Raw genomic sequence first — 27,114 nt, forward strand, 5'->3', positions numbered from 1 at the left:
TTGTATGCTTCAATGAGATCCCCTCTCATTCTTCTGAATTCAAGAGACTACAGGCCTAGTTTACTCAATCTCCTCATACAACAGTCCCGCCATCCCAGGAATCAATCTCGTGAACCTTTGTTGCACTCCCTCCATAGCAAGTATATCCTTCCTTAGGTAAGGAGACCAAAATTGTACACAGTACTCCAGGTGTGGTCTCACCAAGGCCCTATATAATTGGAGTAAGACTTCTTTACTCCTGTACTCAAATCCTCTTGTAATGAAAGCCAGCATACCATTTGCCTTGCTGCACATTCACTTTAAGTGACTCATGTACAAGGACACCCAGGTTCCTTTGAGCATCTTTCACCATTTAGGAAATACTCTGCCTTTCTGTTTTTTCTACCAAAGTGGATAACTTATCATTTATCCACCTTATATTCCATCTGCCATGTTCTCGCTCACTCACTGAGCCTGTCGAGATCCCCTTGAAGCCTCTTCACATCCTCTTCACAACTGACACTGCCACCTAGCTTTGTATCATCAGCAAATTTGGAAATGTTACATTTAGTCCCCTCATCCAAATCATTGATATAGATTGTGAATAGCTGAGGCCCAAGCACCGATCCTTGCAGTACCCCACTAGTCACAGCCTGTCATCCTGAAAAAGACCCGTTTATCCCTACTCTTTGTTTTCTGTCTGTTAACCAATTCTCAATCCATACTAATATATTACCCCCAATTCCATGTGCCCTAAGTTTGTTCACCAGCCTCTTGTGTGGGACCTTATCGAAGGCCTTCTGAAAATCCAGATACACCACATCAACCTGGAGCCTGAAATTTACTAAGGCCTTCCGCTTAACCTCAGTTGTTTCGAAGTAGCTGCAATTACCGAGATTTTCCTATGAAGAACCATGGCCTTAACGCGACAGGCGAGGTTAGCAGCTACACCTCACACCTGCTCCAGATCATCCATCAGCACTACCAGGATCTACAAGTCTTTATATTATTTTCAATAGTCTTACAATATGAAGTTCCAGGCTCTATAGATTTTGCCATATTCCTATCGCCAAACAATTCCAAACCCAGTAAACCACCAGCTCCCACAAATTCTATCCCGCCTGTCTTAGTAATACCTATTTCTTCTCTCCAATCTAGAACGTTGTTGAAACAGGGTGGCAGTTTATAAACTCCAACACGCAGAAGTCAGGCGGACCTTTCCTGTTGTCATCACGTTTTATTCCCCTCATGTCCACGAGTCCAAACAGAAGCAGGAACTGGCGACTTCAAATATGCTAATCCAGATTCTCACTTGAACAGAGATTAGGAACTATACAAATGCATCCCATAATCTTCTTTAAAAAAAAAAACCACACATATTGTCATTTCAACATTTTTATAAAACTGCAGCATGTTCACAATTTACAAAATTTATATTACAAGGACAGAAAAATACTTGACGTATCAGTTTTTGCTGATTTCTCCTGTTGATATAGACCCCATCAGTCAAAATAAAAAATAGTTTTGAACATTAAAGCATTAAAAAGTTTTAGAAAAACACACAAGATATGTCAATGAGAACCAGTGTTCGAGTTTGTATTTCGTATTGCTTGGGGTCATAAACATTGTCAATTTACAGAAAGGCAGAAGATTCTGAAATGCCAACCGTGAGCTCTTGCTTTGAAATGTTTGCTGTGTGATTAATACACAACCCACTCCCCCAGTCAAGCCACAAAACAGCACCAAGCGTTTCCTTCACCATTTTAAAAAGGAGGATCAACTGGAGTGGTTTGGATTGCAAAAGAGGCTGTTCAATCCTGCCTGCCATGTATGGTGAAAGAATCCACTTCGCTAAGACGCCAAGAGAGAAATGGATGAAGAATTTCACAACAGCCAGGATTTAGTAGCGCAATGAGGGGTATCCATAGCAAAAGATTAGGGTGACTGCAGTTTCACCAACACAAATACATCGAAAAAAAATCATAATTTCAATGGAACTGCATTTTTAAAATAAAACATTTGGAAATAATTTGCAATCCCAATCTGATCTGCAAAGTCGATCTTCCAATACTGGGTGTCAAGACGAGTTTTGTAGCAGTCTGGGACTGGATAAGGCCACCTGACTGAGAACTAACGCCTAGGACTTCATTGGTGAGGGAAACCACACAAAGATTGATTTAAGACAAAGCACCACCGGGATTCATGCCACAGAGTGGTCAGATACAAACTCGTAACTGCAATTTCCCATCTTGGCTGGTCTACTGAGGGGGGAAATAAACCACAATTATTGCACAGTGCCCTGGGATGGTAGGATGCATTGTGGGGCCAGCTTGGTCAACCCCTTGCTGCATCTCATCCTACCTTCAAATAGCCTCCTCAAAACCTAGCTCTTCGACCGTGTTTTCAGTCACTTCCCTAATTCCGGCCCAATGTCCAATCCCTCTTGTGAAGCACCTGGGAAGTTTCGCTGTATAAAAAGCGCCATACAAGTGCAAGTTGTTGTTATTTAATTTACAGTGACTCCATCCCATCGTGAAAAGGTGGAGGTCAACTGTGCATTGTCCCTTGACCAATCTCTGCCACCACACCCCAACACTGGTCAAAGGAAATAATATAGACCGATGAGGGCCGTATTATTTTATGAAAAATGCTACATGGGAATGATATCCAGGCAGTAACTTCATCTGAATGGTTCAGATGGTGGTTAGAAGCCATTTGGTTGATTAGAAACCTTACTGCCTTGTAACTACTAGCAAGTATCCATTTTTCTCTATTTAACAGTTTTACAGTATAGAAATCCTTCAAATTCAGAATCCCACATCCACTTTCTGAATGCATGCAGGTGTGCCAAGTTAAATTTGAAAATCAAGCCTTATAATAAAGAAATCTTTGCATCAAAAAAAGTGATCAACCATTTTATCTCTCAGACCTGTGCAATATAAAATGAGGTCACTTTATGTATTTCTAAAATTGTCTTTTTGCAGGCTGTAGCTTTTTATATGGTCGATATCAATGATTTGGCAGCAAGATTCTCAATTTTTAGCATCCCAAATCAGCGACATTCCTTCCCCCCCACCCACCAACCCTCCATGAGAAAATACTTCACTTTTAGTGACTTGTGAAATGACAAGACTCACCCAACCGCTCGTGAGTGTGGGGCAGGCTTGATGGAGCAGCTGGTCTGTTCCTGTCATTTCCGTATGTAACTGCATTAGAGGCAGCCCTGGGGCACACGCTCATGATTTTCTGACTCGGATTGCAAGTCAAGTGCTCTGTCCATCTGTGGGATTTGGCAAGATAACTACTAGGGATGAGCTCTGCGTTCATCCACCTATCTTTTGGACGAGGCAGTAAACCGAGACCCCCCTGCCTGCCCGCTAGAGTGGACGTAAAAGATCCCACGCCACTATCTGTGGCCAACATCCCTCATTTCACCATCATCAAAAACAGATGATCTGATCAGGGTTACAGCCAAAACACTTAACTTGTCTGTTGCTTCTACAGATGCTGACTGACCCCCGCTGTTTGTTTCCCGCACTTGCAGTTTTTGTTTCAGATTGCCAGCACTTGCAGTACTGTAGTTTAAAAAAAAATCTTTCATCTGGTCATCCTTGCTTTGTGAAGTGCAGTCACTTTTTTTTGTATATAAGCAAACACGACTTGGCTACCAGGTTTGCCGCACAACACCGACTGCATTTTAAAGTAACCACTGGTTGTGTAGCACGTTAGAACATCCTGGGGACGTAAGTGGAAGCCCATCTTTCACTTGCCACTCCTGAATGTCTGCATAAACTCATTCCGAACAGATCTCATTTCAGATTCAAAAGTGGGACCGACCGGTGTGATGCCCCAGACGCTTAATGACACAGGATATTATAATTTTCGATTCTTTCCTGAAACAATTAAACATTTATATACTTTAAATACTTCTGGAAAAAAATAAAAGTCCAGTAAATTAAATTACTTTCTACTTCTGGCCCAATTATTTATGTCCCTAAAACAGGACACTAATCCGAAAGTTAATTGTGAATCAAATTACTTAAGCTACCAACAGCAATCAGATCCTCCCCATTCTCCCCCAAGAAACAAATGGTACTCACTGATACACAATTGCACTTTCTTACACAAACATTTAAACAACAAGATTCGCTTGAAGTTACAAGCAAAAGTCCAATTTGGCAGACACAGTTTTGCAGCCTGTTTGAGAAAATAATTTCTCGTCTTCTGGGATAAAGTTCAGGGAATTGGCCACTTCTGCGATTATATCATTTCTCGGTTTTATGCCTCTGGAGACCATCTCACTTCTCACACACTCCTTGACATGCTTGAGCTTCAAGGGTAGAAATGGTACAAAATAATCGACAAGCTCTTCATTTATAATGTCGGAATTCCAGAACCCACCTGTAAACAAACACAGGAATACAAGTAAGTGGGGCAAACAAGACTAAAAAAAAAATAATGATCCATTAGGCCAATTATAGGGTTCTTTGTGTTTTTTTAAACAATTTTTTGGTTGACCAAAATCCATGTTATATCAATGCTTTCCACAAAAGTAACACACAGCAGTGTAGTTGCACAAGTACCTAACCAACCAGGAGTTTACAGGAGTAATTAGTGACCTTGAAACATAGAAAAATAAGAGCAGGAGTAGGCCATTCGGCCCTTCGAGCCTGCTCCGCCATTCAATATGATCATGGCTGATCCTCTATCTCAATACCATATTCCCGCTCTCTCCCCATACCCCTTGATGCCTATTGTGTCTAGAAATCTATCTATCGCCTTCTTAAATATATTCAGTGACTTGGCCTCCACAGCCTTCTGTGGTAGAGAATTCCACAGGTTCACCACCCTCTGAGTGAAGAAATTTCTTCTCATCTCGGTCCTAAATGTCCTACCCCGTATCCTGAGACTGTGACGCCTCATTCTAGACCCCCCCAGCCAGGGGAAACACACATCCTCCCTGCATCTAGTCTGTCTAGCACTGTCAGAATTTTATACGTTTCAATGAGATCCCCTCTCATTCTTCTAAACTCTAGTAAATACAGGCCTAGTCGACCCAATCTCTCTTCATACGACAGTCCTGCCATCCCAGGAATCAGTCTGGTGAACCTTCGCTGCACTCCCTCTATGGCAAGTATATCCTTTCTTAGGTAAGGAGACCAAAATTGCACACAGTACTCCAGGTGTGGTCCCACCAAGGCCCTGTACAACTGTAGTAAGACATCCTTGCTCCTGTCCTCAAATCCTCTTGCAATGAAGGCCAACATACCATTTGCCTTCCTAACTGCTTGCTGCACCTGCATGTTTGCTTTCAGTGACTGGTGTACAAGGACACCCAGGTCCCTTTGTACATCAGCATTTCCCAATGAGGTTTTTAAATGACCATCACAGGATGTTGGCCAGTTTAATCATAGAATGATACAGCACAGAAGGAGGCCATTTGGCCCATCATGTCTGTGCCAGCTCTTTGAAAGAGCAATCCAGTTAGTCCCACTCCCCGGCTCATTCCCCATAGCCCTATCATTTTTTTTCCTTCAAATATTTATCCAATTCCCTTTTGAAAGTTACTATTGAATCTGCTTCTACCGCCCTTTCAGGCAGCGCATTCCAGATCAGAACAACTCGCTGCATAAAAAGAAATGTCACGTCGCCTCTAGTTCTTTTGTCTTAAATCTGTGTCCTCTGGTTACCAACCCTTTCAGCCACTGGAAGCAGTCTCTATCAAAACTGTTCATGATTTTAAACACCTCTGTCAAATCTCCTCTTAAACCTTCTCTGCTCTAAGGAGAACAACCTCAGCTTCTCCAGTCTCTCCACATAACTAACATCCCTCATCCCTGGTACCATTCTGGTAAATCTCCTCTGCACCCTCTCCAAGGCCTTGACATCCTTCCTAAAGTGCGGGGCCCAGAATTGAACACAATACTCCAGCTGAGGCCTAACCAATGATTTATAAAGGTTGAGCATAACTTCCTTGCTTTTGTACTCGCTGCCTCTATTAATATAGCCAAGGATCCCGAATGCTTTTTTAAACAGCCTCATCAACTACAATTTTCCACACGAACAGTGTTCACCCTATGGTCATCTCCTATAGCCGTTGGAAGCGGTAAGCATGTTTAGGCGTTTTAGCAACGTTATGGAATAAACACACACTTTTTTCAAATCGGGTGGGGGTTAAATTGGGCTTTTTGCTTTATCATAAACTGAAAAGGCCAGGTACACGAGCTCCTGGAATTCACGGTCACATTCAGTATAATAATTATGAAACTCTCCATTTCCACCCTGCTGCATGCACCCTTGTGCAGTGCCGGTGTTGTAGGACGATACAGCTCTTCTTCAGCTATCAGTGTGGGGTTTCTCACTCGAACCTCTATAGTCAGACAGATCCTAATTACAAAGTTTGAAAAATATTGCAAGAAAAAATGTCATTTCACAAAAATGGTGCTTTTACATTGCCGTTGTCAAATATTTTCGCATTAAAAATAAACAGAATCGAGGTTTATTAAAGAAACACATTCAGCATGAAGTACACACCCGCCTCCACCATCACCATCTATGCGGACACAATTTGCAGCACTGCTTCTCCCTGGTGGTTTTAACATTTCAATTGTCCCTTGCATCAAAACCCATTCTGATGAGGTTAGTTAGGAGTACACTGGAGAAGGGGGTCTATCAGGACTAGCCTACATCTACAGTTACCCAATCTAGGGAACAGCCCGTGCTGTCCCGAGTACAAAAACAACATTTGCACAGTATTTCATCACAATTGTGTACCTGTGACCATCACCTAAGCACCCAACTAATATGAATGGGAATTCCACAATGAAAAAACAGTGGAACTGTATCATGTTCTCGATTGGAAACACGCTGTGCATAGTAAGCACAAGGTCACAAACGCTTTTCTTTTCCTCGTGTATTAGGTGGCTTTGAAACACTGTGCAGCAAGAGATCACTGGAATCAAGGATAGGATGTCTTAGAATGTGCACTCATTGGTTGCTGGGAGCAGAGAGGGAAATGTTCAGGGTACCAGTGGCAAAACGCAGGTTTTCAGAGCGCAATGATTGCACCAGCAACCTTACTTTTTATTGGTTTTCTTGCAACACAGATATTGTAACTGCAGTGCCAAGCCCTTTAACACGTTGCTTTTACAGTCCTAGTTCTATAATGATAAGAGCTCGGGGAGGGTATATACTTCCAACTGAAGAAAATACATCAACAATACTGGCAGCTTATTTGAACACCCTTCTTCAAACATAAATAAGACTTACTGTGTTTGTTATTGAAAACGGCCATGGATATTTTGGACTCCAAATCTTCCAACTGAATCTCCTCCCTGTCCTTTCGGTTTCTCCAAAAATCTAGCACCAACTGGTTTATCTGCTCGCCTCCTGCATTGCTGGTTACGAGACACAATTACGTACACATGAGGCCGTGAGACGGGTGAACTTTGCCATCAAGAGCTACACATGACAAAGCCATCAGCTATTCACAGTAAAGCCGCTGCGCAGTTTGTTATTCGCTGTTGCTAGGTGACTGTCAAGTTACACACTTCCTTCAGATGCTACATTTCATACCTCTTGTCATAACAGTTTCTTCATGATTCTGCAGAAAGATGTTTAACAACCTTTACACTGTGTTTCTAATGAGTACTTTTCTAGTGATCTAATAGATCATGTTACTCCAAGCAGTTTCCACAATGGACAGCAATTGAAGATTACAATTAGGAGTAAGGCAGTGCACTAAAATATATTAATACAAGATCACAGTCAGGTGACACTGTATGACTTGTAGAATTACCCACTTTACATTTGTTTTCAATTGGCAAAAGTGAAGATATATTTTACAGAGGGCAAAAGACGACAAAGTAAGATGATTTAGATAATATTTGATCCAAACTTGACACTCGTGTTATAGAGATGTGGAATGCTGAAGCCTCCTGCTACTACTCTCCGAGGTATTCAGTAAATTAAGAGGGTATGACCCAAATGTAACACCCCAAAAGACTAGCCCAAGGAAAGAACAAAACATACACTGAACAGAGTGCTAAAGAAAAGATCACAAAACTGAGCTCGAGTATATAAAGCTTCAGGCCCTTTGCAACCAGGATCATGCTGCTACTAAAGAATTATGAGGGGCCTAGATAGAGTGGCTAGGAAGGACCTATTTCCCTTAGCAGAGAGGTCAATAAGCAGGGGGCATAGATTTAAAGTACAGGAAACTCTTCTTTATCCAGCACCGACGGGAGCAGTGTGGTGCCGGTTTATCAAAAAGTCCGGATTACAGAGAGGTACAGTATAGTAAAAGGTACGAGAGCCCCGTACACAGCAACAGATCCAAGCGTCCTTGTTGCTTAGCAACAGGTGCAGGAACCCCGGCCACAAGATCCAGGCGTCCCTGTTGCTTAGCAACAGGTGCAGGAACCCCGGTTACACAGCCACAGATCCAGGAACAGCCACTAATATGAAGTAAAACTTACCTGAACCTACTCCTGAATTTTGCCGGTTAACAGAGATTTCTGTTATTTAGGTGCCGGTAAATTGAGAGTTTCCTGTAATTGGTAGAAGGATTAGAGGGGAGTTGAGGAGAACTTTTTTCACCCAGAGGGTGGTGAGGGAGCTGGAACTCACTGCCTGAAAGGGTGGTAGAAGCAGAAACCCTCATCACATTTAAAAACTACTTGGATATGCACTTGAAGTGTCGTAACCTACAGGGCTACGGACCAAGAGCTGGAAAGTGGGATTAGGCTGGATAGCTCTTTTTCGGCCGGCACAGACACGATGGGCCGAATGGCCTCCTCCTGTGCCGTAAGCTTCTATGATTCTATATAACCTTTTAAAAGGGATATTTTTTTAAACTTTGTACAGCAGTTTCCAAATGCATTCAGTATGGAGAGAAGATTACATTTTGAAATAGCGTAGCAATCATTCATTTTTAATATTTGCCGTGACTTTTTTGAAATCCCTCTATTTCTGTCCATTTCACCACCATTTATTTCCTCCGATCTTTCCACCTACCAACTTATACAGTTTGACTTGCTCAGAAACTTCCTCCAACGCTGCTCTAAGCCAAGCGTTAGGAAACTAAAACTAGAAAATTAAAAGTAATATAAGGGTTAAGTCATGGCAGTAGAGCTCGGACCTGTGTCATGCTCCTCCTGTAACATGTGGGAAATCAGGGACGCTTCCTGTGTCCCTGACGACTATGTGTGCAGGAAGTGTGTCCAGCTGCAGCTCATGTGGGACCGCATGACGGCCCTTGAGCTGCAGGTGGACTCACTTTGGAGCATCCACGATTCTGAGAGGGGTGTGGATAGCACATTTAGTGAGTTGGTCACACCGCAGGTTAAGGCCAGCGTAGACAGTACATGGGTGACCAAAAGGCAGAGCAAGGGCAGGAAGGTAGTGCAGAAATCCCCTGGGGTTGTCTCCCTTAGCAACAGGTTCACCGCCTTAGGTACTGTTGTCGGGGGGGGTGACACATCGGGGGAAGGCACCAGCAGCCAGGCTCATGGCACCATGACTGGCTCTGTTGCAAAGAAGGGAGGGAAAAAGAGTGGCAGGGCTATAGTAATAGGGGATTCGATTGTAAGGGGAATAGATAGGGGTTTCTGTGGTCGCGACCGAGACTCCAGGATGGTATGTTGCCTCCCTGGTGCAAGGGTCAAGGATGTCTCGGCGCGGGTGCAGAACATTCTGGAGGGGGAGGGGGAACAGCCAGTTGTCGTGATACATGTTGGTACCAACGACGTAGCTAAAAAAAGGGAAGAGGTCCTACAAGTAGAATTTAGGGAGTTAGGAGCCAAACTAAAAAGTAGGACCTCGAAGGTAGTAATCTCTGGATTACTACCAGTGCCACGTGCTAGTAAGAGTACAGAGAACAGGATAGTTAGGCTAAATACGTGGCTTGAGCAGTGGTGTAAGAGGGAGGGTTTTAAATTTTTGAGGCATTGGAACCAGTTTTGTGGTAGGTGTGACCTATACAAAAGGGACGGTCTACACCTGTGCAGAGATGGAACTGATGTTCTCGGGGTAATTTTTGATAAAGCAGTTCGGGAGCATTTAAACTAGTATGGCAGGGGGCTAGAAACCTATGTAGTGAAATAGAGGAAAGTGAAAGGCAGACAGAAATAAATGATAAAAGGGTGAGGAACAAAAAACAAAGGGCCAAACTAATTCATAAAAAATGTGAGCATAAAAAAAGCCTGAGGGTTTTATACCTTAATGCGAGAAGCATCAGGAACAAGGTAGATGAATTAGCTGTGGAAATAGAGGTTAATAATTATGATCTAATTGGGATTACGGAAACATGGTTGCAGGGTGAGCAGGGCTGGGAGCTTAACATACAGGGGTATTCAGTATTTAGGAAGGATCGACAAAAAAGAAAGGGAGGAGGGGTAGCATTGCTAGTAAAAGAGGGGATAAATGCAATTGAAAGGAAGGATATTAACTCAGTTAATACAGAATCTATATGGGTGGAGCTAAGAAATAGCGAGGGGCGAAAAACATTAATAGGAGTGGTATATAGGCCTCCAAATAGTAAAATAGAGGTTAGGGAGGGCATCACGAGGGAAATTAGAGAAGCGTGCAATAAGAGCACAGCTGTCATCATAGGTGACTTTAACTTACATATAGATTGGACTAGCCTAATCAGTAAAAATAATGAGGAGGAGGAATTCCTTGAGTGTTTGAGGGATGGTTATCTGGATCAATATGTCGAGGAACCAACTCGGGAACAGGCTATATTGGACTGGGTACTGTGCAATGAGAAGGGACTAATCAGTAATCTTGTTGTACGGGGACCCTTGGGTCAGAGCGATCATAACATGATCGATTTCTCACTCGAAATGGAGAGCGAAGAAATTGACTCAGAGACTAAGGTCCTGAATTTAAACAAGGGGAATTATGATGCCATGAGACGGGAACTGAGTAGGTCTGAGTGGACAACGTTCCTGGGAGGACTGGAGGTAGATAAACAATGGCAAACATTTAAAGATAGAATGACAAAATTGCAAAAATTGTTTATACCAATCTGGCATAAAAGGAAATCTAAAAAGGTGACTCAACCGTGGATAACAGGGGAAATTAGAGACAGCATAAAATCCAAAGATAGGGCGTATAAAATAGCCAAAAAAAGCGCCAGAGCGGAAGATTGGGAACAGTTTAAGATAGAGCAAAGGAGGGCAAAGGGCATAATCAAGAGGGGCAAAATAGCTTACGAAAACAAGCTGGCGGAAAATATAAAAACTAACTCCAAAAGCTTTTATAAGTATATCAAAAGGAAAAGACTGGTGAAAACCAAAGTTGGTCCATTGCAGTCAGATACGGGGGAATATATAATGGGAAATAAGGAAATGGCAGATCAACTAAATGCATACTTTGGGTCAGTCTTTACGAAGGAAGACACAAAAAACCTCCCTGGGATATCGGGAAAAATAGGGACATTGGCAAAGGAGGAACTGACGCAAATCAATATCTCTAAGGATATGGTGTTAAGGAAGCTAAAGGGATTGAAGGTGGACAAATCCCCAGGGCCTGATAACATGCATCCTAGGGTACTGAAGGAGGTGGCCCTAGAGATAGCGGATGCACTAAGGATGATTTTTCAGAATTCATTAGACTCGGGAACAGTACCGATGGATTGGAGGGTAGCTAACGTTACCCCACTATTCAAAAAGGGGGGTAGGGAAAAAGCAGGTAATTACAGACCTGTAAGCCTTACATCAGTTGTGGGCAAAATGCTGGAGTCCATCATTAAGGATGAAATAGCGGAGCACTTAGCAAATGGGGACAGGATAGGACAGAGTCAACATGGATTTACAAAGGGTAAATCGTGCTTGACTAATCTATTGGAATTTTTTGAGGGAGTAACTGGTAGAATAGATGGGGGAGAGCCAGTAGATGTGGTGTACCTGGACTTCCAAAAGGCCTTCGATAAGGTCCCACATAAAAGATTAGCATGGAAAATTGAGGCTCATGGGATAAAGGGGAAAGTTTTGGCGTGGATAGGGAACTGGCTGTCAGATAGAAAACAGAGAGTTGGAATAAACGGCTCATTTTCTGAATGGCAGGCAGTAACAAGTGGGGTACCACAGGGATCTGTCCTGGGCCCCCAGCTGTTCACAATTTACATTAATGACCTGGATCAGGGAGTCGGATGCAGCATTTCCAAATTTGCAGACGACACTAAACTAGGAGGGGGGGTGGGCTCAGAGGAAGAGACCAGGAAGCTCCAGAGCGATTTGGACAGACTGGGCGATTGGGCGGATAAATGGCAGATGCACTATAATGTGGACAAGTGCGAAGTTATCCACCTTGGGTGCAGGAACGGGAGGGCAAATTATTATTTAAATGGCAATAGATTGGGAGAGGGGGAAGTACAGAGAGACCTGGGTGTTCTTGTACACCAGTCACTGAAGGCGAGCATGCAGGTGCAACAGGCGGTCAAGAAGGCAAACGGTATGCTGGCCTTCATAGCAAAAGGGTTAGAATACAGGAACAGGGATACCTTGCTGCAGCTGTACAGGGCACTGGTGAGACCACACCTCGAGTACTGTGTACAGTTTTGGTCGCCTCATCTGAGGAAGGATGTTCTTGCCATGGAGGGGGTGCAGCGGCGATTCACCAGGCTGATACCAGGAATGGCGGGAATGACCTATGAGGAGAGACTATGTAGTTTAGGGATGTACACACTGGAGTTTAGAAGATTGAGAGGGGACCTCATAGAAGTGTATAAAATTCTGACAGGTCTAGACAGACTGGATGCAGAAGGAATGTTTCCCTTGGCGGGTGAGAACAGAACTAGAGGACATAATTTAAGGATAAGGGCTAAACCATTTAGGACAGAGATGAGGGGGAATTTCTTCACTCAGAGAGTGGTGAACCTGTGGAACTCATTGCCACAGAGGGCAGTGTACGCCAGCTCATTAAATATATTTAAGAGGGAATTAGATATATTTCTACGGGCAAAAGGGGTTAAGGGTTACGGAGAGAAGGCGGGGACGGGATACTGAATTAAAGGATCAGCCATGATCTCATCGAATGGCGGAGCAGGCACGAAGGGCCGAATGGCCTACTCCTGCTCCTATCTTCTATGTATGTATCTATGAAAGGCACAATAGCAGCGTGGGATCTTCCTCAGTGTTGCCTTTCTCCTTGGGGGCTGGGTGGAGGGGGCCTGCTCTCCATGCAGCCCCTCCCAAAAGCTCCAAAATACTATGGTAGCACATCGGCAGAATTTACACAGTACATATTTCTTGTTACCATGGATACTGTGCACAGTTCTGGTCTCCATATTGTAAAAAAGGATACAGGAGGCACTGGACAAGGTGCAAAAACGATTTTACAAGGATGATACCAGAACCGAGAGGATATATTTATCAGGAAAGGCTGAACAGACTGGGGCTCTTTTCTCCAGAAAAGAGAAGACTGAGGGGTGACTTGATAGAAGTCTTCAAGATAATGAAAGATTTAAATGTTTCCATTTGTAAGAAGCCCAAAGCTAGAGGTCAGAAATATAAGCTCGTCACTAATAAATCCAGTAGGGAATTCAGGAGATACTTCTTTACCCAGAGAGTGGCGAGAACGTGGAACTACAAGGAGTAGTTGAGGTGAATAGCATTGATGCATTTAAGGGGAAGTTAGATTAGAATGAGGGAGAAAGTAATAGACCATTATATAGATAAAGTTAGATGAAGAGGGTTGGGAGGAGGCTCGTGTGGAGCATAAACGCTGGCATAGACTTGTTGGGCCGAATGGCCTGTTTCTGTGCCGTAGACTCGATGTAACTCAATACATAGCGACATTCTCTGGTGAGAATGGACAAGCAAGTAAAATAAATCAGATGGAAGTTGAAACTGTGGCAGGAATAGAAGGGGGCAGGTGAAGGTTGGCTTGAAAACATCCTCCACATATTTTAACTGGTGGTTCTGTGTCTAAATTCAGCCAAGACAGGCAGGTGGAAATCTCAGAGGTTGAACAGCTATTTAAAGAAAGGTTTAGGTGTAAAGTGAGTCATCTTCTTAGTTTCCAAATGGACATTGCATTCACATCTGAAACTGTCCCTTATTTTTAAGGCCACCATACATAAAGTAAGTGTGTCGATATTTTTTTTTACATTGATAGTGATTTTTGGAGACTGGGATTCAGATACATTGGTAGGGAGCTCTATCCAGGCTCATACACACTGATAAATGTGTATTAAAAAGGGCACTTTTAAATTAATTGGAATTTGAAACTTGTCTGACAAAGGATTTCCTAACCACACATTTCATGTGCACGGCCAGTAATGAGTTTTTTCTTCCTCCAACAATTTAGTTCTACTAAATCAAGAGGATGCACAATTCCTTGATTAACCTTCCAAGGTACAGACTCTCCCTCCAGTCAACCTTCCCCAGACTCTCCCTCCAACCAACATTCTCCAGACTCTCCCCTCCAACCAACATTCTCCAGACTCTCCCTCCAGTCAACATTCTCCAGACTCTCCCCTCCAACCAACCTTCCCCAGACTCTCCCTCCAGTCAACCTTCCCCAGACTCTCCCTCCAGTCAACCTTCTCCAGACTCTCCCTCCAGTCAACATTCTCCAGACTCTCCCTCCAGTCAACATTCTCCAGACTCTCCCCTCCAACCAACCTTCCCCAGACTCTCCCTCCAGTCAGCCTTCCCCAGACTCTCCCTCCAGTCAACCTTCCCCAGACTCTCCCTCCAGTCAACCTTCCCCAGACTCTCCCCTCCAGTCAACATTCTCCAGACTCTCCCTCCAGTCAACATTCTCCAGACTCTCCCTCCAGTCAACCTTCCCCAGACTCTCCCTCCAGTCAGCCTTCCCCAGACTCTCCCTCCAGTCAACCTTCCCCAGACTCTCCCTCCAGTCAACATTCCCCAGACTCTCCCCTCCAGTCAACATTCTCCAGACTCTCCCTCCAGTCAACATTCTCCAGACTCTCCCCTCCAGTCAACATTCCCCAGACTCTCCCTCCAGTCAACATTCTCCAGACTCTCCCTCCAGTCAACATTCTCCAGACTCTCCCCTCCAACCAACCTTCCCCAGACTCTCCCTCCAGTCAGCCTTCCCCAGACTCTCCCTCCAGTCAACCTTCCCCAGACTCTCCCTCCAACCAACCTTCCCCAGACTCTCCCCTCCAACCAACCTTCCCCAGACTCTCCCTCCAGTCAACCTTCCCCAGACTCTCCCTCCAGTCAACCTTCTCCAGACTCTCCCTCCAGTCAACATTCCCCAGACTCTCCCCTCCAGTCAACATTCTCCAGACTCTCCCTCCAACCAACCTTCCCCAGACTCTCCCTCCAACCAACCTTCCCCAGACTCTCCCTCCAACCAACCTTCCCCAGACTCTCCCTCCAGTCAACATTCTCCAGACTCTCCCCTCCAACCAACCTTCCCCAGACTCTCCCTCCAGTCAACATTCCCCAGACTCTCCCTCCAGTCAACCTTCCCCAGACTCTCCCTCCAGTCAACCTTCCCCAGACTCTCCCTCCAACCAACCTTCCCCAGACTCTCCCTCCAGTCAACATTCTCCAGACTCTCCCCTCCAACCAACCTTCCCCAGACTCTCCCTCCAGTCAACATTCCCCAGACTCTCCCTCCAGTCAACCTTCCCCAGACTCTCCCTCCAGTCAACATTCTCCAGACTCTCCCTCCAGTCAACATTCTCCAGACTCTCCCCTCCAACCAACCTTCCCCAGACTCTCCCTCCAGTCAACATTCCCCAGACTCTCCCTCCAGTCAGCATTCCCCAGACTCTCCCTCCAGTCAACCTTCCCCAGACTCTCCCCTCCAACCAACATTCCCCAGACTCTCCCTCCAGTCAACATTCCCCAGACTCTCCCTCCAGTCAACCTTCTCCAGACTCTCCCTCCAGTCAACATTCCCCAGACTCTCCCTCCAGTCAACATTCCCCAGACTCTCCCTCCAGTCAACATTCTCCAGACTCTCCCTCCAACCAACCTTCCCCAGACTCTCCCTCCAACCAACCTTCCCCAGACTCTCCCTCCAACCAACCTTCCCCAGACTCTCCCTCCAGTCAACATTCCCCAGACTCTCCCCTCCAGTCAACATTCTCCAGACTCTCCCTCCAGTCAACATTCCCCAGACTCTCCCTCCAGTCAACATTCCCCAGACTCTCCCTCCAGTCAACATTCCCCAGACTCTCCCCTCCAGTCAACATTCTCCAGACTCTCCCTCCAGTCAACATTCCCCAGACTCTCCCCTCCAGTCAACATTCTCCAGACTCTCCCTCCAGTCAACATTCCCCAGACTCTCCCCTCCAGTCAACATTCCCCAGACTCTCCCTCCAACCAACCTTCCCCAGACTCTCCCTCCAGTCAACCTTCCCCAGACTCTCCCTCCAGTCAACCTTCCCCAGACTCTCCCTCCAGTCAACATTCCCCAGACTCTCCCTCCAACCAACCTTCCCCAGACTCTCCCTCCAGTCAACATTCCCCAGACTCTCCCTCCAGTCAACATTCCCCAGACTCTCCCTCCAGTCAACATTCCCCAGACTCTCCCCTCCAGTCAACATTCTCCAGACTCTCCCTCCAGTCAACATTCTCCAGACTCTCCCTCCAGTCAACATTCCCCAGACTCTCCCTCCAGTCAACATTCCCCAGACTCTCCCTCCAGTCAACATTCCCCAGACTCTCCCTCCAGTCAACATTCTCCAGACTCTCCCCTCCAGTCAACATTCTCCAGACTCTCCCCTCCAGTCAACATTCTCCAGACTCTCCCTCCAGTCAACATTCTCCAGACTCTCCCCTCCAGTCAACATTCTCCAGACTCTCCCTCCAGTCAACATTCTCCAGACTCTCCCCTCCAGTCAATGTTCACTAACAGACAAGACCTTGCACTCAAAGCCACAGCACAAATGTCAGAGTCTGAACTCTGCTTCCCAGTTGCAAATCCAACATCTTAACAACTTATCTAATGCGCTGCCTGAGTGCTTGTGTATTAGATTAACAAAGTAGGCCCAGTGACTGTGTCCCTGCTGTAATCTCCCATCACTCACCTTACAAAAATAAATATCGCCTTTCGATAATTTGTTCCATACATGACATGTGAATATCCCAAGAAGGGCTTGATAGCATCAATTAAGCCGGGGTGCATTTTATCCATTTCATCAAATATAAAAACCGATCTGCTGCAGTCACTCAGGTTACCACTGATCCAACTGCTCAACTGCTCCTGAAAAGACAAGAAAAATATAATGAAATCACACGTGTAGTCCCAGGTTGCCACACCACTGTTTCACTTAGACTGCAACAGAAACATTAAACACCCCTAATGTAAAGGAAGTGTTAGAGAGACTTAACGACTGAACATTACAAGGGCAAAGTTACATACATCCCAGGTTGACATTCAAACGAAAGCAACAGAGTTGAGCTATCGAGAAAAGACTTCACCGTTCAAAACCAATGAAGTTCGTGATTGGGAGCATGTTGCAAATGACACTACGTGCCCTTCAAAATAAAATCCAATTCAACAACAATAACTTGTATTTATATAGCGCCTTTCCTGTAGTAAAACGTCCCAAGGCACTTCACAGGAGGGTTATAAAACAATGTTTGTCACTGAGCCACATAAGGAGATATTAGGGCAGATGACCAAAAGCTTGGTGAAAGGGGTAGGTTTTAAGGAACGTCTTAAAGGAGGAAAGAGAGGCAGAGAAGTTTAGGGAGGGAATTCCAGAGCTTAGGGCCTAGGCAGCTGAAGGCACAGCCACCAATGTTGGAGCGATTAAAATCAAGGATGCTCAGGAGGCCAGAATTGGAGGAGCGAAGACATCTCAGAGGGTTGTAGGGCTGGAGGAGGTCACAGAGATAGGGAGGGACGAGGCTATGGAATGACTTGAAAACAAAGATACGAAATTTGAAAATCGAGGCGTTGCTCAACCAGGAGCCAATGTAGGTCAGGGAGCACAGGGGTAATTGGGTGAATGGAACTTGGTGCGAGTTAGGACATGGGCAGTAGAGTTTTGGATGAGCTTAAGTTTATGGAGGGTGGAAGATGGGAGGCCGGCCAGGAGTGAGTTGAAACAGTCAAGTCTAGAGGTAACAGAGGCATGAATGAGGGTTTCAGCAGCGGATGAGCTGAGGCAGGAGCCGAGTCAGGGGCGGAGTCAGGCGATGTTATGAAGGTGGAAGTAGGCGGTCTTGGTGATGATGCGGATACATGGCCGTAAGCTCACCTTGGAATCAAAAACGACATCAAAGGTTGCGAACAGTCTGGTTCAGCCTCAGACAGTTGCCAGGGAGAGGGATGGAGTCGGTGGTTAGGGAACAGAGTTTGTCGCGGGGACCGAAGACAATGGCTTCAGTCTTCCCAATATTTAGTTGGAACAAATTTCTGCTCATCCAATATTGGATGTTGGACAAGCAGTCTGACAATTTAGAGACCGTGGAGGGGTCGAGAGAGGTGGTGGTGAGGTAGAGCTGGGTGTCGTCAGCGTACATGTGGGAACTGACACTGTGTTTTTTGGATGATGTTGGCGAGGGGCAACATGTAGATGAGAAATAGGAGAGGGCCAAGGATAGATCCTTGGGATACTCCAGAGGTAATGGTGCGGGAGTGGGAAGAGAAGCCATTGCAGGCGATTCTCTGGCTACGACTGGATAGATAAGAATGGAACCAGGTGAGGGCAGTCCCACCCAGCTGGACCACGGAGGAGAGGTGTTGGAGGAGGACGGTGTGGTCAACCGTGTTGTCAACCGTGTTAAAGGCTGCAGACAGGTCGAGAAGGACGAGGAGGGATAGTTTACCTTTGTCACTGTCACATAGGATGTCATTGTGACTGTGATAAGAGCTGTTTCAGTACTGTGGCGGGGCAGAAAGCTGATTGGCAGGATTCAAACATGGAGTTCCGGGAAAGATGGGCAAGGATTTGGGAGAAGACACGTTCAAGGATTTTGGAGATGAAGCAGTAGTTTGCAAGGACAGAGGGGTCAAGGGTTGATTTTTTGAGGAGAGGGGTGATGACGGCAGATTTGACAGGGAGAGGGGGACAGTACTTGAGGGGAGAGAACTGTTAACAATGTCAGCTAACATGGGGGCCAGGAAGGGAAGTTGGGTGGTCAGCAGTTTGGTGGGAATAGGGTCGAGGGAGCAGGAGGAGGGTCTCATGGACAAGCTGAGCTCGGAGAGGGCATGAAGGGAGAAAGGAGAGAAACTAGAGAAAGATGCGAATTCGGGGCTAGGGCAGGATGGATCCTTAGAGGAAGTTTGGCCCCGGTGGACATGGGGAAGGGAGGGAAGTGGCAGAGGCAGCTGAACGGATGGTCTCAATTTTAGTGACAAAGACGTCCATGGTCTCCTCGCACCTGTTGGAGATCTGGAGAAGGTCACTCTTACCTGCATGTGCTCTCTTAGCGATAAGTCAATTATGCAAATTAGGTTGGGCAAGTGAGAGATATTTAAAGTCAATCATACGAAAATATGAAATTGATGGGCAGGAAAAGACCAGCTGGTCCATCAAGTCTGCCCCACATCATGACTAAACTTTTTCCCTCCCCCCTTCCTCCTCCACCCCCCCATGTAATCTCCTGGGAGAGACAACAAAGCGAGAGGCATCAGGGTGCCAGGAAAGTCAAAGTTGGAAAGGGAGTAGGCAATCATTTTTAGACATGATGATATGCATGATGGGAATAACTAGCTGTCCGATGAGACAAGCCCCACCTTGTGTCTGGAAATAACAGGGCACACGGGAACCCACTAGCATTGAGGCCTGGCTGACATGGAGCAGAGCTTTGCTGGAGACTTCATTTACAGGTTACACAGTTCTGTTTATGAACGAGTCCAGTTATGGATGTAACGTGGGAATGGAGCCTCCATTATGCATTTATTTTTAAAGACAGCACTCTGTATTTTCCCGAATTCCTCAAAGTACACATTCTGCCACAGTCAGTAAGGGACAAGTTTAGTCAGCAGCGAGAGATCTTTTCCCCAGTGGCCCAGGCATACTGCAGCTTTTGCTTCAAAGCAACATGGTTTGCACATCACACTGACGCAAAACACTGCAGCATAACCAGGGAGCAGAGAGAGACTTCGCTGAAATGACAGCACATCGCATTTTAGCAAGCCGGGTAGTCTCAGCCTGCTTCGGCCTTACACCAGCTGCAGTATTACTGCAATGGGCCCAAAGCAAACTTCCAAAACAGTTCCAGCCAATGTTTCCTTTAAGCTGGAGCTCCCGCGCAGCCGGCTCACCGGCTTTTAAATGGGAAAAACCAGGCATGCGCGGTGTTTTGAATGGGCCACGCAGCTAGAAAAAATATTAAAGGGAACACTGGGTCCAGCCAGACTACAGACTATCCCAGTTGCCCTTTGGTATCATTAAAATCTAAACTTGCATTTGGGTGCCGGTGAGCCGAGCTCGGTGCCTGTGCGCGCAAGTGGGCACGTGCCTGTGCGCGCAAGTGGGCACGTGCCTGTGCGCGCAAGTGGGCACGTGCCTGTGCGCGCAAGTGGGCACGTGCCTGTGCGCGCAAGTGGGCACGTGCCTGTGCGCGCAAGTGGGCACGTGCCTGTGCGCGCAAGTGGGCACGTGCCTGTGCGCGCAAGTGGGCACGTGCCTGTGCGCGCAAGTGGACACGTGCCTGTGTGTGTGTAAGTGGGCATGTGCCTGTGTGTGTGTAAGTGCACACGTGCCTGTGTGTGTGTAAGTGCACACGTGCCTGTGTGTGTGTGTAAGTGCACACGTGCCTGTGTGTGTAAGTGCACGTGCCTGTGTGTGTGTAAGTGCACATGTGCCTGTGTGTAAGTGCACACGTGCCTGTGTGTGTGTGTAAGTGCACACGTGCCTGTGTGTGTGTAAGTGCACACGTGCCTGTGTGTGTGTAAGTGCACACTTGCCTGTGTGTGTGTGTAAGTGCACACGTGCCTGTGTGTGTGTAAGTGCACACGTGCCTGTGTGTGTTAAGTGCACACGTGCCTGTGTGTGTGTGTAAGTGCACACGTGCCTGTGTGTGTGTAAGTGCACACTTGCCTGTGTGTGTGTGTAAGTGCACACGTGCCTGTGTGTGTGTAAGTGCACACGTGCCTGTGTGTGTTAAGTGCACACGTGCCTGTGTGTGTTAAGTGCACACGTGCCTGTGTGTTAAGTGCACACGTGCCTGTGTGTGTTAAGTGCACACGTGCCTGTGTGTGTTAAGTGCACACGTGCCTGTGTAAGTGGACATGCGCAGAGCTCTACTCGTCTGACCAGAGAATGGGATGGAGCCAGCAGTATAACTCAGAACTGCTCGAAGGCAGATATCGATCTCCAACAGAGCACCTGCAACACAACAGCACCATTAAACAGTATCAATCCTCATTATAACAGAGCCTGAAAAGCTCAAGCTCTGTACTGGATGGACTTTGTGTGTGTTCATTCACTTGGAGTTTCCCCTCTCAAATCAACAAATAACAAACTTTTTTTTTTAAATTCTTCAAACTACACAAACTTTTGTTTTAAATCAGTACAGCCCCATAAGTAAAAGCCCTTAAAATCTACCAATGTCCCCAAGATACGAGATAGAAGTTCAGGGTTTTCTTACTAAAAGGACTGACATGAATCTTGTCATTCGTGTGGAAATGACTTATGAAATAGTACCGAGTGGCCTGCTGGTGGCGCTGTCCAGGGAGAGTATAAATACTCAGGCACGGGCCCAGCTTGCTCAGGACATTCTTTAACAGGAACTAGTGAAGGACACAACTAGACCTCCATGTTACAAAACATTTGATTAAAGCTTTGTTTAATACTCAGACCAAGTGCCTAGTAGTTTTCTTACGTCAAAGACGATCAGTTAAATATAAACAGATCTTTTTCCCCTCTCACAAAGAAAAGCCTCACCTTGTATGCTTCAATTTGGCTGGCATGGGGAAAGTGCAAGGTCGGTACAAACTGGTGCACGTAAGAGCTTTTCATCCCATTCCGGTACAAGTTTCTCATTAACAATGAGGTGACGTAGCTTTTCCCAGTCCCCGACCAGCCATGGAACGATAATACCAGGGGCTTCATTGGTGCACGGTTTTCCGTAAACTCTTTTACGGCATCGACGATCACTTCTTTGGCCAAGTGCTGTCCGTACACGTGACGGCACAGATCCAGCTCCAAATCTAGCGGGAGAAAAAAAGAGTCCAAATGGAATGTTAAATCGTCAGTTCACTAGCCCACTCTTTGTATTAATGTCACCATTAATAAGATTTTTTATATTAAAAAAATCAAAAGAGAATGAGAATAGCAGAGGATTAAGAGTGAATTTGGAAACCATGCAGTCCCCGAATGGTTTGGCGCCAGTTTGTGTACAACTGGCAGTGTCATGGATGGGCAGACAAGGTCCCAAACCAACAAACACACATCCAATTGGAATCAAAAACACAATTTCTAAATTTGCGGATGACACCAAATTGGGAGGGGGGGGGGGGGGTGGAGGGATAGTCAATAGAGGAGGACTGCAACAAATTACAGGAGGACATTAATAAATTTGCAGAATGGGCAAATAATTGGCAAATGAAGTTCAACACAGACAAACGTGAGGTATTACATTTTGGTAGGAATAATAGGGAGGTCGCTTATTACTTGGAGGGTGCGAGTCTAGGTGGGGTAGAGGTACAAAGGGATCTCGGGAGTACAAATACACAAATCACTAAAAGTTGCAACACAGGTTAGCAAGGCCATAAAAAAGCAAACTAAGCACCCCTACCCGGTCTGGCCTATGTAACTCCAGAACAAGACTATGTGGCTGACTCTTAATTGTCACCGAAGTGGCCTAGCAAACCGCTGGATTGTAAACAATTGCTAATAAGATGGAAAAAACAGACAAGCTGAATAGCAATGACACAGGCATTGTATCAAGTATCAGGACATGAACCTAGGCAACCTCTGCCCAGTTGACCCCGCAAAGTCCTCCTCACTAACATTTGAGGACTGGTCTCCAAGTTGGGAGAGCTGTCACGCAGCCTAATTGGCTACAGCCTGACATAGTCGTAGTCACAGAATAATATCTATCAACCAGCATCCCATACTCCATCAGCATCCCTGGGTATCTCCTCTCCCATGAGAGGCAAGGATGCTCTGGTTTATTGTTGGGTGGACTTGGCCCTGGGAGTCCTGAAAACTGACTCCGGATCCCATGAAGCCTCATGGCCTCAGGTCAAACAATGTCAAAAAACCTCCTGCTGATCAACACCTACTGCGCCCCCTCACCCATAGCTGATGAATCAGTACTACTCCATGTTGAGCATCATTTGGAGAAAGCTCAGAGGAAAGCAAGGGCAAAGAATGCCCACCACGAAGACTGGCTCAGTAGTATCACCCCTGACCAAGATGGCCGAGTCCTAAAGGACACAGGGAGAAAAATTCAGTATCGCCCCGTTTGGGGCGCCATTATTGGCCGTGCGCAAAGTTTAGCGCCTGGCACTAATTATCGCTTCCGACTGCAAACTTGGCTTTTATCGCCCATGGAGGTGATTGGAGCGCTAAATCAGGCGCTTCACACCTGTCTTAAGGCGCAAAGGCCGAGGAGCGAGGCGCTACCTCAGAGCGCAGGCGCAGTGCAGGTGATGTCAGTCAGCAATGGAACACAGACACACTGGCGCCGGCCAGTTCTTAAAGGGGAGTTCTGACGAAAGGTCATCGACCTGAAACGTTAACTCTGTTTCTCTCTTCACAGGTGCTGCTTGACCTGCTGAGTTTCTCCAGCATTTTCTGTTTTTATCTTAAAGGGGAGGGTTGATTTTGCTCTCCATCCACATCCTGCTCATCGCAGCCTTGAATCTCGGCCTGGAGAGACCTGTACATCAAATCAGCTGGAAAAAACAATGGAGAGACCCAGGGAAAGAGCTCAGAGTGCAGCCCCCACAGTCTCTTCTAAATCAATACAAGGGCAAATCAAAATGAACCTGCAAAGTGCTGCTCAGTACCCCAAACTCCTTCACACAGCATTGAATCTCTCCAGAAGTCTCTCTCTCTCTCAATGCGTGGTGCAAAAATGTCACCAACAAAAAAAGGCAGGAAGCGGTCGCTTTTAAATAGCGCTCCCCCAGTCCCTTCCTGACTGCAAAACGCTCCCCTCAACCTGTCGTTGCTAGCGGCAGGCGGTAAGGCAGGGGGCGCCACTCAATATCCGGTTCGGGGCGCTACCGGGGCGTTGCGCACTCGACTGACGTCACGATCTGCCGGCACAGGAAATCGTGGCAGTAGTGTTTAGCGCCGCCGCAAAATGTCTAGTTCATTTCGTGAGCGGCGCAAACATCACTGCGCCCAGGCGCTAGTTGCTTTGCGCCCCATTAGCGCCCTCTTAAGGCGCTAACGGGAGGCGCAAACAACTGAATTTTTCCCCCATAGTCCCCAGATTGCGCTTACATCAGGTAGTGAGGGAATCAACACAAGGAAGTAACCTACTTGGCCTCATCCTCACCAAACTACCTGTCGCAGATAGATCCGTCAGGATAGCACAGGTAGGAGCGACCACCGCTCGGTCCTTGTAAAGACAAAGGGCTCGAATTTCCCTGGGCCGTGGAGGCGGGAATGGGGGCGTGTGGGGTGTTAAAATTGCAGAATTGGGGGGCACGAACCCTTCCCGCCCCCAACCCACCTCCATGCCCATTTCCCAGGAGGCGGGTACCCGACCCGCGCTGGGAGCTGCCTCCCCGAGGCGGGAAGGGGATTAGTGCCAATTAACTGCCTGTTAACAGGTAGTTAATAGGCAGTTTTTAGCCTAATCCCTATTTTTAGCCCTGAAGTGTGGGCTGCCCGACGGCCCGCCTCGCTAACTTGGCGTGGTTTGGAGCCATCAGGAATCCCACACTTCAGGGCTAAAAATAGGGATTAGGCTAAAAACTGCCTGTTAACTACCTGTTAACAGGCAGTTAATTGGCACTAATCCCCTTCCCGCCTCGGGGAGGCAGCTCCCAGCGCGGGTCGGGTACCCGCCTCCTGGGAAACGGGCATGGAGGTGGGTTGGGGGCGGGAAGGGTTCGTGCCCCCCAATTCTGCAATTTTAACACCCCACACGCCCCCATTCCCACCTCCACGGCCCAGGGAAATTCAAGCCCTTTGTCTTTACAAGGACCGAGCGGTGGTCACTCCTACCCGTGCTATCCTGACGGATCTATCTGCGACAGGTAGTTTGGTGAGGATGAGCTCCACCAGCCTTCTCCCGATCATCAGTAAAGTGGTGGACAGAGTCATCAATAGTGCCATCAAGCAACACCTACTCACCAATAACATGTCACTGACACTCAGTTTTGGGTTCTCCAGAATACATCACAGCCTTGATCCAGACATAGATGCAAGAGCTGAATTCCAGAAGGGAGTTGAGAGTAGCTACCCTCGACCTCAAGGCAGTGTTTGACCGAGGAGGGCACCAAGGAGCCGTAGCAAAACCAAGGTCAATGACAGTCAAAGGGAAAACCTCCCAGTGGCTGGAGTCATACCTGACACAAAGTTGTGGTTGTCAGATGGCAATCAATGCAGCCCTAAGACATTGCTACAGGATGTGTTCTCAGCCCAATTCATCAATGATCTTCCCTTCGTCATAAGGCGAGGACAGGTGCTGTTTGCTGACAATTCCATAGTGTTCAGCTCTATTTGCAAGTCCTGGGACTCAGGCTTGCATTTTTGTTTGAAAAAAAAGTGGGACAATGAAGTAGCCTATGCCAGTCTACAACAGGACCTGGATAACATCCAGGCTTGGGCTAAGAAGTGGCAGGTAAAATTTGCACCACATAAGTAGCCGTCAATAACCATCTTAAACAAGGACGAATCCAGCCAACTCTATTTAACCTTAAATGGCACCACCATCGCCGAGCTCCTCACCATCAACATCAGCAACTTAACTGGTTCAGCCATAATAGCCCTGACTCCTCAAAGCCAATCCATCATCTACGGCTCAAGTCAAGAGCATGGTGGAATATTCACCACTCACCTGCATGGGTGCAGCCACAATAGCATTCATAAGCTTGACATCATCCAGAACAGAGCTGTTTGTTTGATTGGTACTCCAACCACTTGATTTAATATCCAACCCCCCCAATCACTGCCACATTGCGGCCATAGTATGTGTGATCTACAGGATGCACTAGCGCAACTCACCATGTTACTTCCTCCCCTATGACACTTACCATTGAGAAGGACAACAGCAGCAATATCTTGGAAACACCATCACCTCCAAGTTCCTCTTCAAGTCACAGACCATTTTGACGTGGATGTGTATTGCCATTCCTTCATTGTCACTAGGTCAATATTCTGGACTTCTCTACCTAACACCATTGTGGGAACACCATTACCAGGACAGGGTGCAGGTGGCTCATTCTGGATCGGCTGGAAGGTAGCGGTTGGGAAGCCAGTTTGGAGGACATTACAGAAATGACGATGAAAGGTAATGAAAGAACGAGTAAGGGTATCAGCGGCAGCAGAGCTGAGGTACGAGTAGAAATGAGCAATGTTGCGAAGGTGAAAAGATGCAGTGTTGATAATGGCTGATGTCGGGTTTGAAGTTCAGTTCAGGACTGAATAGCTCAAATCAAATCTAAACAGGTTCCCTCTCCCTGGATGTTTGAAAGAGGAATCTGTAATGGAGTTGCCTGGAAAATAATATCTCAGGTAGTTATTGCAGGTTTCTTTCTAAGACTGGTATTCTTGAGCAGTAGAGTAAATTCTTAAATGTACCAAAGACAGGGTAAAAGCTGTCTCATTCTGACCATCTTACAACTCGTTTTCAAAATACATCCCCAAAAATTGTTAGCAGGCTCATAAGTAATATGAAAAACTGCATGAAAGGAAGGGAATGGCATGACTATGCTGCAGTTCAGAGAACTAAAGTATTTACAATCCATATTTCATTCGACAAAATAAATCTCACAGCTGTCAATGGATGTCAGTGTCCTACCCACACCCGGACACAAATCCTTTTAACTTTAAAAGATTACTTACCATCAATCTTAGACTGGAAGACGCAATCGCAGGAGTCTGATAGCTGACAGTACATAGATCGAAAGGGAAAAGTGACCTCCCAACACAAAAAACTGGGAACAAAGGAAAAGCAGAAGAGCCACAGCCATATCTCCCATTTCACCGAGGCTCCCATCGCCTAGAAAACTTGTCACTTCCGCGCCGCCTAATACGCATGCGCGCTGAGGGGATGT

The 27,114-nt window shown here is 46.4% G+C and overlaps 2 protein-coding genes across 2 annotated transcripts in view; one reads left to right on the plus strand and one right to left on the minus strand.

Annotated features, from left to right (window-relative positions):
- The window catches only part of LOC147101708 (tetratricopeptide repeat protein 16-like), a 62,202-nt gene extending 60,837 nt beyond the window's left edge, over window positions 1–1,365 (plus strand). The window contains exon 15 of the mRNA XM_085965540.1: window positions 1,138–1,365. The gene's annotated coding sequence lies outside the window, so the exon portion shown is untranslated. The remainder of the gene's footprint in view (window positions 1–1,137) is intronic.
- On the minus strand, window positions 1,359–27,114 carry LOC147101709 (torsin-1A-like). Its single transcript, XM_085965541.1, has 5 exons — window positions 26,903–27,114; window positions 21,818–22,083; window positions 17,000–17,175; window positions 7,249–7,376; window positions 1,359–4,380 (listed from the first exon to the last, which is right to left on the minus strand). Exons 1-5 carry the CDS (start codon window positions 27,054–27,056, stop codon window positions 4,136–4,138), a joined length of 969 nt encoding a protein of 322 aa, XP_085821667.1. The 5' UTR covers window positions 27,057–27,114; the 3' UTR covers window positions 1,359–4,135.

This window comes from Somniosus microcephalus, chromosome 23 (genome assembly GCF_052327205.1).
Source record: "Somniosus microcephalus isolate GS21.2 chromosome 23, FLI_Smic_1.0, whole genome shotgun sequence".
NCBI classification, from domain to species: domain Eukaryota; kingdom Metazoa; phylum Chordata; class Chondrichthyes; order Squaliformes; family Somniosidae; genus Somniosus; species Somniosus microcephalus.